Source organism: Seriola lalandi, unplaced genomic scaffold (assembly GCF_002814215.2).
Source record: "Seriola lalandi dorsalis isolate HSWRI2012SDOR001 ecotype SW California unplaced genomic scaffold, Sedor1 jcf7180002054544, whole genome shotgun sequence".
Taxonomy (NCBI): Eukaryota; Metazoa; Chordata; class Actinopteri; order Carangiformes; family Carangidae; genus Seriola; species Seriola lalandi.
Window position 1 is genome coordinate 3,887,293 of NW_019525097.1, and position 13,456 is coordinate 3,900,748.

Consider the following 13,456-nt stretch of genomic DNA (forward strand, 5'->3'; position numbering starts at 1 on the left):
GCTTTTGCCTGACATGAGGAGGATATGAGTTGTCTCTGTTCTTTTCAATTCTGCACTATATTCCACAATGATGCTTTATTAGCAGTGGTGTGTCTGGGAATGGGGGTTGGTTAAACACTTACAGGGGGGCCCAGAACTGGTCAGGGGTCCTGGATAGTGCCGGTACTTTTAAACATTTGTGAGTCAAAGCTATTGTCAAGCTGTTGTCACAGGGCCCAACATTTCTAACACTGTCACTGTTTATCAGCATGAATGCATTTCCATATCAAAGTGTGTCGTTAGTTTCTTACTTTTACATTTGCAGTTTCAGATTTCTCAGTTTCAATTTTATTTTGGTCTTGGACAGAGATAAGTATTTGGATATCCCATATGAAATTAGTTTTATCAACATTTTTGAGATATTGTTGTAGCACTACTTAAGCTGTTGTAGCACTGTGTAAGTCTAACAATGAATAGTTAATAATGAGTAAACAGTCTATGTCTCTCAACCATACTTTTACATAACCATGAGCATATTTTATATTCAGTCTATGAGTTTGTGATTCTTACAAAAAGAAAAAGGTCAACAGATAATGAATCCAGCTTTCTCCTCTTATCTCTCTACTCCAGCTCTGTTTCGCAAATTCAAATTTGCTTTCCTGGCATGACTGTAATTAAGTACAATATTGTTGAAGCAGACTGTTCAAGGTTTACAATGTAAGTATAATTCATAACGTAAGGGTGGAAAATGTCAACAAAAGATTTGCTACAATACTACACTATACTGTGTTTACACTCTACAACTCTAAATATACTACAACCTACAATATATAATGAAAGCAATTAATTGTTGCAACAGAGCATTGTATGTCTATACAGTGGCGAAAGAAGTATTGAGATTATTCACTTAAGTAATAGTAGCAATGCAACGATGTAAAAATGCATTATTTGTGCATTTCAATCATTTCAGTACAGTATTTCAGCTCAAAAAAATGTTCTTAAAGTAACAAAAAACGTACTTGTTATACAGAAAGGCCACTTCCAGGACGTCATATTATTATTTACATTTAATTAGTAGAGTATTACTGATGCATTAACATGTGAGGAACATTTTAATGTTCGCCAAGGTGAAATTTAATTTAACTTTTTGATATACTATCTGGTTAGTTAGCCTTAAAAACAAGCATTATACCTTATATAAAGAATATTTGCCAATTGTTTCTGGTTGTCAACTAAACTACATTTTATACATTTAAATCATAGGATTGAAAATGGCTGGAAACATTTGGGATAATGTAAGTGCACAATAATTGTTGTTTGCAGCCTGGATTAATACCACCTTTCCCCATTTTTTTGTGTGTGTTAGTTAATTCACACAGAAAAAATAAAACACAACAAATGATCTCAGTATAAACTAAAACAAGTCAGATCTAGACTAGATTTTGAAACTTCACTGGTGCAAATTTCTGACAAATTTGTGATTAATCCAATTATGAAAACCCAAATGAAATGGAGTAAACCTAGGGTTTTTGGGGCCCCTGGGAGTCTGGGGCCGCATTACCCACCCAGCCTTGTGGTGATTAGGTTAATGAGGGAAAAACTTTTTTTTTTTTTACATCAATAAGAGTGTAAGAATGGCTTGTGGAAACTAAATTATTGAAACAATGCACATTACAACACAATACAATAAATTCACTTATTGTTACATTGTTTCTTTTAATTTGCTATTTTTTAAATCAACTCCTGCCTCGTGACGTCACGCACTTTCTCTGCTGCGCTCGCGCTCCCTCTCCCTCCCTCCCTCTCTCTCTCTCTCTCTCTCTCTCTCTCTCTCTCTTTCGCTCTCTCTCTCTCTCTCGCACTCACTCACTGCGCGTGAAACAAAGTGTAGTGTCCGCGAGAGCCCGTAGGAAGCGAAAAGAGAGAAAGCGGAGAAAGGAGAGAATGGGGCGCCTGAATCCACAACAACAGGAGGAATAATAACTCACTAACTAAAGAAGACTGAAGACGGAGAAGAAGACGGAAAAACTCGCAGGAGAATCAAAAACTTTTCCGGGGGAAAACTGTTACAGACTCTCACACGGCCACGCTCTGAAACATGGATACACTTTTCTCTGTTTGCGTGGGACTCCTGCTTCTCTTTTCGACAGTCTCCGGTCAAATACCGACAGGTAAGGACGAACACAGGACAAATAGAGAGCTTATAGTGTTTTCGGTGTGGTGAAGGAACTGTTCAGACGATATTTTCGTTTTTCTCCATCTGTGTAAGCGTATGGATTCCCGACAGGTGTGTTTAGGTGTAGGAGAAAAGTTAACCTCGGGGTTGAAAACGTACCGTTGTGCCTCTTTAACCGTTTTTGTGCTGTTTTCAAACACCCTTGGATTTGTGACAGGCACTTTCCTCGGAGTATACATGCTCTGTGTCACTGTTAGAATGTGATTTTTTTCCTTTCGTTGCATGCAAGTCGAAGCCTATTTGAGCCTGGGTGAGATCTGTCGGCTCTTGTTTGAATTCAGTCTGTTTGCCAAGTAGGTTGCGCTTTACTTGTACAAAATGACTAGCACTGACCTACTGCTTAGACCGGGAACACCTATCTTTAAGGTCTAAAACTAAGTTGCAACATGTCTGTTCGGGTCTTTACGTAGCATCAAGGGACACAAGATTTTCTGCTCAGATCTACAAAAGGTTGATCTGATTTGAAGACCAAAAAAAAACAAAACCAAAAACCCAAAATAAACAAACAAACAAACAAACAAAAAAAACCACCCCCACACACACACACACACACACACAAATAAGCTGCCTTCAGTTGCAGTCATGATCACACAGGGCACAACCGGCAACATGTAAGGCTTTTATATTGGGACACCGGGTGTTAACATTAGTCATAAGAACATTGAGCTTGTATTAAACAGAGAGGGGAAACATCGTTCGCCGTTGAGCCGTGCAGCCTCGCGAGCTGCGCATGAATGGAGAAAAAGTTTGCTTGTGCACGGAGATCGCCCTCTAATAACAGGCTATAATATGAGTGTAGTATCACAGTGATGACTGATATTCTCTCTGTTTACAACAATGATCTTGCACTTTGTAGTGTTTCCATCCTGTGATTCCCCTATGGTGTGGTGCAGTGATATGCGATATTCAGTAGAGTTTATTCCAATCTTTACTTTACTTAAATGCATTTAGGACTACTTGTCATTTATATGCTTGAATCCTTGGTGTGTTAAAAGTCTTTTCTATAGGACTGTTGCTCTTTTGTATGAGGCATCGGTCGGTTCGCTTCGCAAGCGCCGTGAGCTCTTCGCTTTTTGCAAAGCAAATGATCCCCTTATACTGCAACTTTATTCGCGCTGCGTGCAATAAAACCTAATGGTTGGGAATATAGCCTGTACGCCGATCGCCTGTTTGATGAAGGAAATACTGGTTTTGCACCGTATGATTTAACACGAGAAGATAGATACAAAAGACCAATTACTTTTTTTTTAAGACTCCGTTTTCATCCCATGATAAACTGTAAATCGGTGAAAACTAAAGATTTATCAGGTTAGGTGTGATTTTATGGATCATTTGCAAGGTACAAAGGGTGAAACCTAAACTCAAATAGTAATAGTTCAACTACATGCAACCGTGTGTGTCGCCATTGTTATATTTAGTAGATGTAATGATCGTGGCATTTAACTAAACGTATTTTTCTGGGGATGCATGGAAAGTCCAGTCCAGCAGTTTGCTCCCCTTTCGTCCGTCTAGTCTGCAGAAACGCGTATGTACACAGGAGAAAAAACTGCATCATTGTTGCCTGATGATATCCGGGACGATGCTTTTTGCAAAAGTCCTTTAAACGAACTTGTCAATTAAGTTATCCTGCAGCAATGTTGTGTTACTTGTGAGAAAACACAAAGTCCCTGACATATTCCCTGCAGCTCTCGGTCCTCCGCGCAAACAAACTCCTCTCACTACCTGTGTATCGGTCTGCGTAACTGCTGCGCGTTTTATTTCCGCATTCAGCTGTTGTTTGATTGAACTCCAATACACAGAGAGAGAGAGAGAGAGAGAGAGAGAGACAGAGAGAGAGAGAGAGAGAAGGGGGGGGGGGCGTACAGCTGTTTGGAAGTTGACCTCCAAAAATCAAACTAAAACCATATAAGGCTGTAATAAAGGACACATCACGCTCCATTTATGACCTGGAAATAACAAGAAATAGTATAACAATGTCGTTTTCTGCTCCAGCGTTCACTTAGCCCTATTAATGCGTGCATAAAAATTACACATTATTTACTACTTCATCTGTGAGCTTTTTATTGCCCCCTCTTCCACGCCCTCCCCACCCCCTATACCGCAGAACTACCTTCCTCTCCCCCTCCCTTGTGGCCATTTGGTCCTATTGGTAACTAATGTGTGGAATGTCTTTGAGGCCTCTTTGGGAATTTGAGTGCTGTTAATTTGCAAGTAAATACTAGTGACTTGATGGGGCTTTACACAGAGTGGGAGGTGGGCTATCATTAGTTTTTAAAAAGGACAACTTTGAGTTGGTTGTGTTGCGGAATAAACAGTATTTTTATGTATATTTTAAAAGCAGGCTACAGTAATAGTAATTGCAGTAAGTCAGCAAAAGGACCCAGTTTCTAGTAATTAGTATGTAGTTGGCATGTCTTTTTCTGTATATACTGTAAATCCTAACTGATTTTACTTGTCATTTATCGCACACAATAACACAGCTTTAGTGCAGAGAGAGTGCAGGGCACGGTAGATTTCATAGTTCAGTGCTGTCATTTCTATCAGTGACAGCACTTTTATCTAATAATTTCAATGAAATGTGTAACTAATGAGGCTGATAGGGTTAATAGGCAGATCATTAATACAGCCAGTGTGAACTGTCACTGAGAAAGAAAGTGGCGATTGTTAGATCAGAAGTCAATAATGAAATGAAATCACAGAGAATCACAGGAGAGATGTGTGTTTTCACGCAGCGTCAGTTTCCGTTTCACTCGGAAATCACTGACAAGGACGAGAAAAATCAGTGGCAAGGATGGAAAACTGTCCATCATGTCTTTACAAAGTCATTTAGAGTTTGTGTTAAGATGTTTTTCTCTAAATCTGTCTCATTTCTGTTGCTATCTTCTAGTTTCCCATTTAGAAAATTAAACTATAGATTATGGCATTTATGTAAATATGTCTCTCTCTCGTCTCTTCTTATCATGCTGTTTTGCAGCAGTTTTGTTTTGGCTTATCGCTTACAAAGTCAGTGTAATAATTGTGAATGAGCATGCGTCTCGTTGCCTTTACAAAGTCAGTAACTGACTTTATGTTAATTTGACAACTTTCTAAATCTGTCTCCTCTCTGATCGAGTTGTGACACAGATTCCCAGCGTCTTTAATCTTAATGAAGTGAAATAATTGTTTTCCATTAGTGTCTCCAGACGAATTAGAAGGCTGCCGCTGCTACTGAGCACCAAATCTGAGCTGGTTTAATTATAATTGTAAATTATTTTAGTATTTTGAGTATTAAAATCAAGTTGGTTTAATTATAATTACTTTTCTGCACCATTTGGAAGATGAAATGAAATTGTCTGTTTTCCCAGAGAAAGAAGTGAAAGAGAGTGATAGTGAGAAAGAGAAGAAGAGGAGGAAAAAAACAAGTAATGTAACCATTGGTTTTTGGCCATGGGCATCTCCTCCACTCAAGAGACTGTGAAAACAGCAGGAGGGAGTGTGAGTGTGTCAGTGGTGTGTGTGTTGTGTGCGTTGCTGTCACTTAAAGAGAAAGAGAGACAGAGGGAGGCCGATGCTTTTAAGCCCTCCGGAGAACAGTGAAATGTTTGCCTCTCATTTAGATTCACGTGAGAATGCCTCATTCTACTCATGCCATGTAAAATGGCGCCAAATCAAAGACCGCTTTATTTATTTTCTCGTTAAAAGTAATGCTTGACTTCGCCATCCTTCAGATCCATCTTAATGTCTTCTCTTCAAATGAAACGCCAATTTGCCCAGCACCAATCTTTTTCTGTGGATTTCAATTTAGTGATAGATTTAAAAAAAAAAAAAAAAAAAAAGCTCTCTTTGAAAGTACTGGCTCAATTCTTCAGCCGTTTGGGGACGAAGTCTGCGTGCACACAAGCGTGTGTATAAAATGTAATTAATCTGTTGAGAGAATTCATTAGCTAATCCCTCATTAGCATGTGTGCATGTGCACGCACGTGTGTGCGTGTGTGTGTGTGTGTATGAATGAATTTGTGGGTATGTGTTGAAAAATGGATTAGCGACACATAGCGACAGTGGAACCTCATAGCCTCTTGCTGTTGTCAGAGAGTTAAGAGGCGTGAGGGAGAGTGAGAACATGACATGATTGACACAGGTTGTGATTCAGGTTTCCATGCACTGTGCTGTACAACATAACAGGATGCCCTGCCAACCACTAGATATGTTTCTTTAGACCATGGTACAAGTCTTTACCAAATTTATGGAATTTGGGCATGAATCAGTATCTGTTTCTGTGGCCATATTCAAGAGGACATGACAAGAGGGAACAATTAATTGAGCACCAGTGATGCTGATTCATCATGGCCTCCCAGGGACTCGCAGCAATGCTCCCTTTCTAATTTAGTGCATTTTGAGAAGTACATTTTAAGAATCAGATCCTTGTTGGGTACAATGATATCTTGAAATGTAGGACTTCTCTAATGCAGTAAAGTTGAAATTTTAAAAGAAGAATTTGTTTCCCACTTCTCGCTGCTTATAGTATTTGTGATTTGTTAATTAATTAATCTTGTCTCCTCTGAGCCAGATGTTTATTAGCCACTATGGCATTGGTGACAGAGTGGGAGCAACAAGAGTCTTGGCCTGGACTCGAACCAGAACTGTTGCAGTTATAAATACCCCCAACAACCTCCCACTCTTTTTGTTCTTTACTTTACATTTTAAATTAAATTTTACATTTTTACTTCATTCTGTTGGAGAAGAGGCTTGTAGCAGCGAGTGGCAGCATGACATGGATGCTCTGTTGTAAGTAGAAGTCATCCATCAGCTTTTATTTAATCTTGTCGTTTTTCTATCAGTCAAGTTAATATGCAATATTTCAAGTTTTCTTCATGAATATTTGGTGCTTTCAATCAGGTATTTTATGCACAAATTGGGCAAATTGGAATATACCTTGTGTTTTGATAAGGATTAACCTTTAGATACTGGGACATGATGGGTGTAAATCATCAGTCAGTAAGCAGGAAGCGAACCAAGGAGATAGCACAGCCCCACTGGAGATGAAGCGAGGCAATACATCCAAAACAAATCCAGAATCCCTGAAATATCACATCCCTGATGAATGATGGTATTAGTCCAGTATCATCAATCTCTGCTCTGCCCTGTTTGGCTCTGGTCACAGCTGTCGGGGGCCTTGAAACACACTGCTACCTCTCATACACACACACACACACACACACACACACACACACACAAACATAAACACACACACTCACTCTTACACACACGGCTGGCTAATGACAGATTAAGTAATCAACACTCTCAGCTGATTAATTACATTACAGTGCACACACAAATACACACACACACACACACACTCTTTGCTTCACATTCACGCAGACACAGATGTGAGCAGCCTCAGCACCAATTGTGTAGTCTTGTGTGTGGTGATAATGATGTATGTAATGGAGACTTGGCTGGTGTGTGCGTGTGCATGTGTGTGTGTGTGTGTAAGGGGGAGAGAGATTGGTAGAAGCAGGCAGGTGACGACAGTCTTGGGAAGATGATTATTTTTAGGGTTACCATGGGGATAAGGTGAAGCAGGGGGTAAAGGTTGAGGTTGAGCATGTGTTGGTTTAAGGTTAAAGTTTGTGTAAGAGAAGCAAGTCAAACTTGTCCACAGTACTTTTTCAAAACCCCTTTTGTGTGCGGTCGTGCTAAATGAGAGGCTGTATGTCTATGTCATGCATTTGCTTTTATCGCAGATTATTTCTTAGGCTTTTGATTATTTTCTTGCTGCTGAGCTGCGTGTGTACATTGAGTCTATTTTCAATGTTTCTTAAGGAGAAGGACTTCTCAAATGTAGGAGTAAATGCAATAAGACAATAATGCATGAACATTTCCAAAAGTGTTGAATGCCATTTTATAGGTGCTGTATATGCTTTATTATATCATGACTACCAACAAGAACAGTTAAGTTAAGCCATTGACCTGCACAAAACAACAAACCACACTGCATAGTTAGACCTCAAGCTAAGCAGCTTCGTGTTTTTACCAGTAATGCTTGAAATTCAATAGCCCACATATAGACGATGCATGTGATACATTAAAAACAATGATTTTTCCCTATTGAAATCCTATAAATATAAACTACAGAGGATCTCAAAAAATTGTCAAGCCAGTCTAAAATTAGTAAATGTATGACTTAAATAAGAAAGTGTCTGATCAAAGATCAAGCAGTAAGAGTAAATCAAGAGCAAGTATCTTTTGATAGATGCTGGGATGCTGTGGACACATTTTTTTGATTCCAAAATAAATATGGAGGTTCAATACTCAGCCCTATGCAAAAGCCAAACATTACAGATGAGAAGAAGTAGCTTGTGTAATGTTATTATCCAAGTTAAGTGCACTTACTCTTTGTGGATCCACAAAGGGGAATGCTGAATCTTAAAACACACAGTGCATCTCTTGCACAGTATGTGTATGTGTTGGTTTGTGCATGCTTTCCAATCTAACTCTGTCTTATTATTCTTTGCTTTGCTTTCACGGGACCCAGCTCACATGGGGCGCGCTGAGAAGGGTGAGTTATGACTGGCCAGCGAAGAGCTGAGCTTCATCTGTCACCGTCATCATCATCGTCGTTGTTGTAGTCTTTGTTGTAGTCTTTGTTGTCATCATAATTATCGCCGTGTCGCCATCTTAACTTAATGTTCCTTTATCAATGTGTAGATGTCCATTGCAGTGATTTAATTGTTAGTTTTGTCATCCATAGTTGTTCCATCTCATAGCTGATGTGTCTTTACTAACCCATTTAATAGTGATTTCTGTAATTATGAGCAATCTAACCATGACTCACCAGTCCAAACTCTCTCACTGGCACCGCATTAAGCCAGTGTTAAAGTATAGTATGCTCAATATTTTGACAGTATAAAACGTTTATGAACTATTTGAGTCCTACTGGAAGTATTTGATTCAATGTTGAAATTGTTTCAGATCTTTCATGTCAACGTCTAGAGCTATTTTTCTCTCAAGAAATAATTTCTACAATGACAAACTCTAATTGAATTGATGAAATATTTGGAGCGGTCTTGTACTGGTTTGCTGTTGTCTGCCTCTGTGACTCTGCCAGCCTGGATGTCAGTTAGTCTATTTGCCATTTGTCTGTGTGTTTCCCTTCACGTCTTTGTCTGTCTCTGCCTGTCTGTAGTTAGACAGCTGTTGGGAGGTTTGAAGTTTCCAGGTGCTGTTTGTTTAGTCAAGCCTGCTCTTTAATAAGGAGCTCTGAGAGTCTTTGTTCCTTCAGTAGCCAAGTACATCTTCTTTTCTCTTCTCTTTATTTCTCTTCTCTTCTCTTCTCTTCTCTTCTCTTCTCTTCTCTTCTCCTCTCTTCTCTTCACATAAGTGTCCACTTCAGCACCATGCATCCTCTCACACGTATCCTTTATCTTTATTCCTTCTCTGTCTCTCTTTCACACACACAAACACTCACTGCGGCTGGTTGTTAATGAGCGAGTTGTTTTTTGTTGTGAAAGTGACAGGTTGGTAAAATACACCACAGACGCTTCACACAGCCGAGACAGACAGAGAGATCACTGTGTAACTGTTTGGTATCCCACAGGGTTTGCTGTGACAAAGTCAGAGCAAATATAGTGTTTAGACTTTATTTTTTTTAAAAATCAAAGGACATAAAAATCCTCAATTGATTTTACACAAGGTCATATTCTAGTTAATCCTCAAAAAATGAAAAAAAAAAGCTCAGATTCATTTTCAACATTTTCATTTTGTGTGTGTGTGTGTGAGGGAGATAGACACAGGATTTGGAGTGCTATGCTTGAAAACACAAATTATTTAATACAAAACTAATAAAGACCTAATGAAAGCCCAGCGGGGCATAAATACTGTCAGTTCATATTAAGCCGGACGGGTTCTTGAACATGGTTTTGGCAGGTTCTACATCTGCTCTCACTAAGCTCAGTCGAGTTCACTCAACTCAGTCCCTGAAAAAAAGTGTATTTGTAACTACTTTGATTGCTCTGCTAGTTCAGAGTTGATAGTTTGGAGATGAGATAGAGACGAATAAAGGTGTGGTGTTTAAAGGATAGGCTGAGATTTAACTTGTCTTTCTGTAAATTCAAAGTCAAACTTCAATTGAAACCCCTTAAAAGTTGAATCAGGACAGGACAGGACAGGTAAAGCCTGGTTTATACTTCTGCATAGGATCAACATAGAGCCTTTCGTGAAAGTGAGGGCTGGCATGGTGGGTTGACTGTAAACATGGCATAACAAGGGGTCATCTTAATGGCGATATAGCGGGATCTCTGTATAAGAGGGTTAGGGCTACATGGACAAGGACGAGATGTGCTACCAAGCTGACCAATCACAGTTGTTGCGGTCTTCGTCACCACAATATGGGTCACATTTCTAGTGAGGTGCAAGTCAGGCTGTGCCATAGGGTACACAGTATTTGTACTGTATGTTGAATTGAATTGTGTTAGATTTTGGGTGGACTGGATATACATGGCCAAAGGGCTCTTATGCGTGTGTGTGTATGTGTGTATGTGTGTGTGTGTGTGTGTATGTGTGTATGTGTGTGTGTGTGTGTGTGTGTGTGTGTGTCCGTGCCTGTGTGTCCGTGCCTGTGTGTCCGTGCCTGTGTGTGTAGCTATGGGCAGTGGCTAAAGTGGTTTACATTAGTACAGTTAAGAAGACATCCGTCATGAAGCTGCAACACACACACACGCACAAACACACACACACACACACACACACACACACACACACACACAGCCGTAAGCAATCCATGAGCAGTATACCACAGAAAGTCTCATTCCTGATCTCTGTGTGTAGCCTCATGATAAAATCCCAGAGGACGTTCTGCAGCAGTCACTCTCAGCCATGTGTGTATATACTCATATCAAAAAGACAGAGGCACTATTTTTACTGTCCTTACATTCCTTTCCGACAACTCCGCTCTCCTGTCCTCTTAAAGCTGATTTCAGTTCAAGAGCAGTAGAAAGCTTTCGAGATATATATAAACCCTCTTGTGTGTGTGTGTGTGTGTGTGTGTGTGTGTGAGTGTGAGTGTGTGTGAGTGAGAAAGAATCAAGGGCTTACAGACAGATGACCAGTCCATTAAGATTATCATCTCCATCCCTGACTATGTATCTTCACATCACCACAGTGCTAGTGCTCCGTCTGTCTGTGTGAGCAGAGATTTAAATCTTCTAGCAGATATTCCAGAGCTCTATCTTTTTCCTCTAAATGATGTTACACAGTGTTTTTTTTGTTTTTTTTTATCTGTCTGTCTGCCATCCTAATCTGTGTCTGTCTGCCTGCCTGCTGCCATCTAGCCTGTGTGTGTCCCTCCTGTCTGCAGATGACTAGATGACTGCAGACACATGGTCAGTCTGACAGCGATCAAGCACATGTATACGCACCTACAGTCAATCACTCTAACAGACAGGCGGTGTGTGGGAGTTTGGAGACAGACATTTAAATGTTGAACATCTGTCTGTCTGTCAGATTTCTGGTTGGTCCGTCTCAGCCTTGATATCGGAAACACTGTCTGAGAAAAAGTCATATATTTGAATCTAAGTAGCAAGTTTAACATTAGAGTAATTACAGGAGAGCATTATTAATATGTGAATATAGTGTTGCATATAATATTGTCTTGTCAATTCCAAAGAAAAAAATTATTTGTATGAATATGTAAGTAGCTAGAAAATATGTGAGGATCATTAACCTTAGCTATCTGCAATCATTATTCAATATCCTCCAGCAATAACCTTTAACTCTTTGTTTAACTTTAAAGTTCAATTTTCATTAAAAGTAATGAAACAGTCAGTCAGTTAACCAAGTTATTGATCGCTAATTAACTGTCCGCAAATTTGATTATTGAATAATCACTTACATCGTGATCATCATTTATGAGCCCAAAATATTGCAGACTACTATTTGCTGGTCACAGTTTTTTTTAAATTTGAAGATATACCTCTCTTCTGTGTTTTATATCACTTAAACTACTTTAAGTATGTATCTAAGATTTGAGAAAAAATTAAGCCAATTGAAAACCTTGCTGTAGAAAATGGAGATTGCCTTAAACACATACTTATTCTGGTTGTGAAGAAAATCGGCAGGAGTCTGTGCTAAAAGTCTGAAGAGTAAGCAAAGTCTAAGCAGCCTGAGTTATTCAGACCAAATGGTTATCTCAAGTCAAGTCTTTGTAGTACAAAATCCCTCCTTTGTGGTACGATCACTAGGGATGGGAATTGAGAACAGGTTCCAGTTGAGAACTGGCTCCAAAAGTTTCATACTTTTTCTACACTGTGTTCAGACTAAAAGAAAAACAGCTGTGTTGATGCTGAAAACTTGTGTAGGCCTGTTTTTGGTTCCAACAAAATCTTATCAGTTCCTATCCCTAACTAATCGCTCCACCATGGCTCACCTTAGGCTTCACCTGAGCTGAAGACAATGCGTTTTTGCACAGAACAAGGACTGTAGATATTGTAGCTTATCTCTTCCATTGGAGTCACACTTCTCTTGATGGCCATGAGAGGAGGAATGATTACAGCTACCAAAAATACACATTTGAGGCATGTGAGTATATTAGTAAAGACAAACTTAACAATGTAAGCCTATCCTTCTCTATTATGCCTTGTAGTCTTGAATGGGGCATTATAACTGAACTGCTACTTCTCAGGGATAAAGAAGAGGTCCCAAACGATATGTAAACATCACAGTGTGTTACTGGCCTACATCAAAATTCAAATACGCTGCACCACCAACAGCTTAAACTTACAGAGGGGCCTGTGCTGCCTGCTGCTCTGCAACCCCATACAGTCCAAACACCCAGCCGCTCAGATTTATTTCTCTGCATTCATGAAACTAAGCAATCGTTTTTTTCACGGTTTCCTTAGATTGTAGGGTTGGAACACCTACTGAGACTATAACTCCCCAGGGCACTTGTGCTTTTAAGTGAGCATCACTGAATAAGTGCTTGTGGGAAACCCTGACCATGAGTTCTGCTACCCTGATTAGAGAGCTGCAAACAGTGCATACAGTGTGTCCTTTCCACTGGAAGAGATAAGAAAGCAGTGCAGTGAAATTCCCAGTGGCCACACAGCTGTAGAGCAATATGTGAACCAGGAAAATCGTGTGATGTTTTCATTGGGAGGGAGTCCCGAGATTCTTAATAGATAGAAAGATAGATAATTTATTTATCCCCTAGGGGAAATTCATGTGTCCATTAGCTCATTGTTGATAATAATGATAATAATAATAATA

General features: G+C 39.5%; 1 protein-coding gene across 9 annotated transcripts in view; it reads left to right on the forward strand.

Annotated features, from left to right (window-relative positions):
- Nucleotides 1-1,844: 1,844 nt before the first annotated feature.
- Nucleotides 1,845-13,456, forward strand: part of ptprk (protein tyrosine phosphatase receptor type K) — a 113,224-nt gene continuing 101,612 nt past the window's right edge. For all 9 annotated transcript variants that reach the window (XM_087176277.1, XM_087176272.1, XM_087176278.1 and 6 more), the window contains exons 1-2: nucleotides 1,845-2,150; nucleotides 8,730-8,753. In XM_087176277.1, the coding sequence (XP_087032403.1) occupies nucleotides 2,078-2,150; nucleotides 8,730-8,753 (97 nt within the window). In that variant the 5' untranslated portion in view covers nucleotides 1,845-2,077. The remainder of the gene's footprint in view (nucleotides 2,151-8,729; nucleotides 8,754-13,456) is intronic.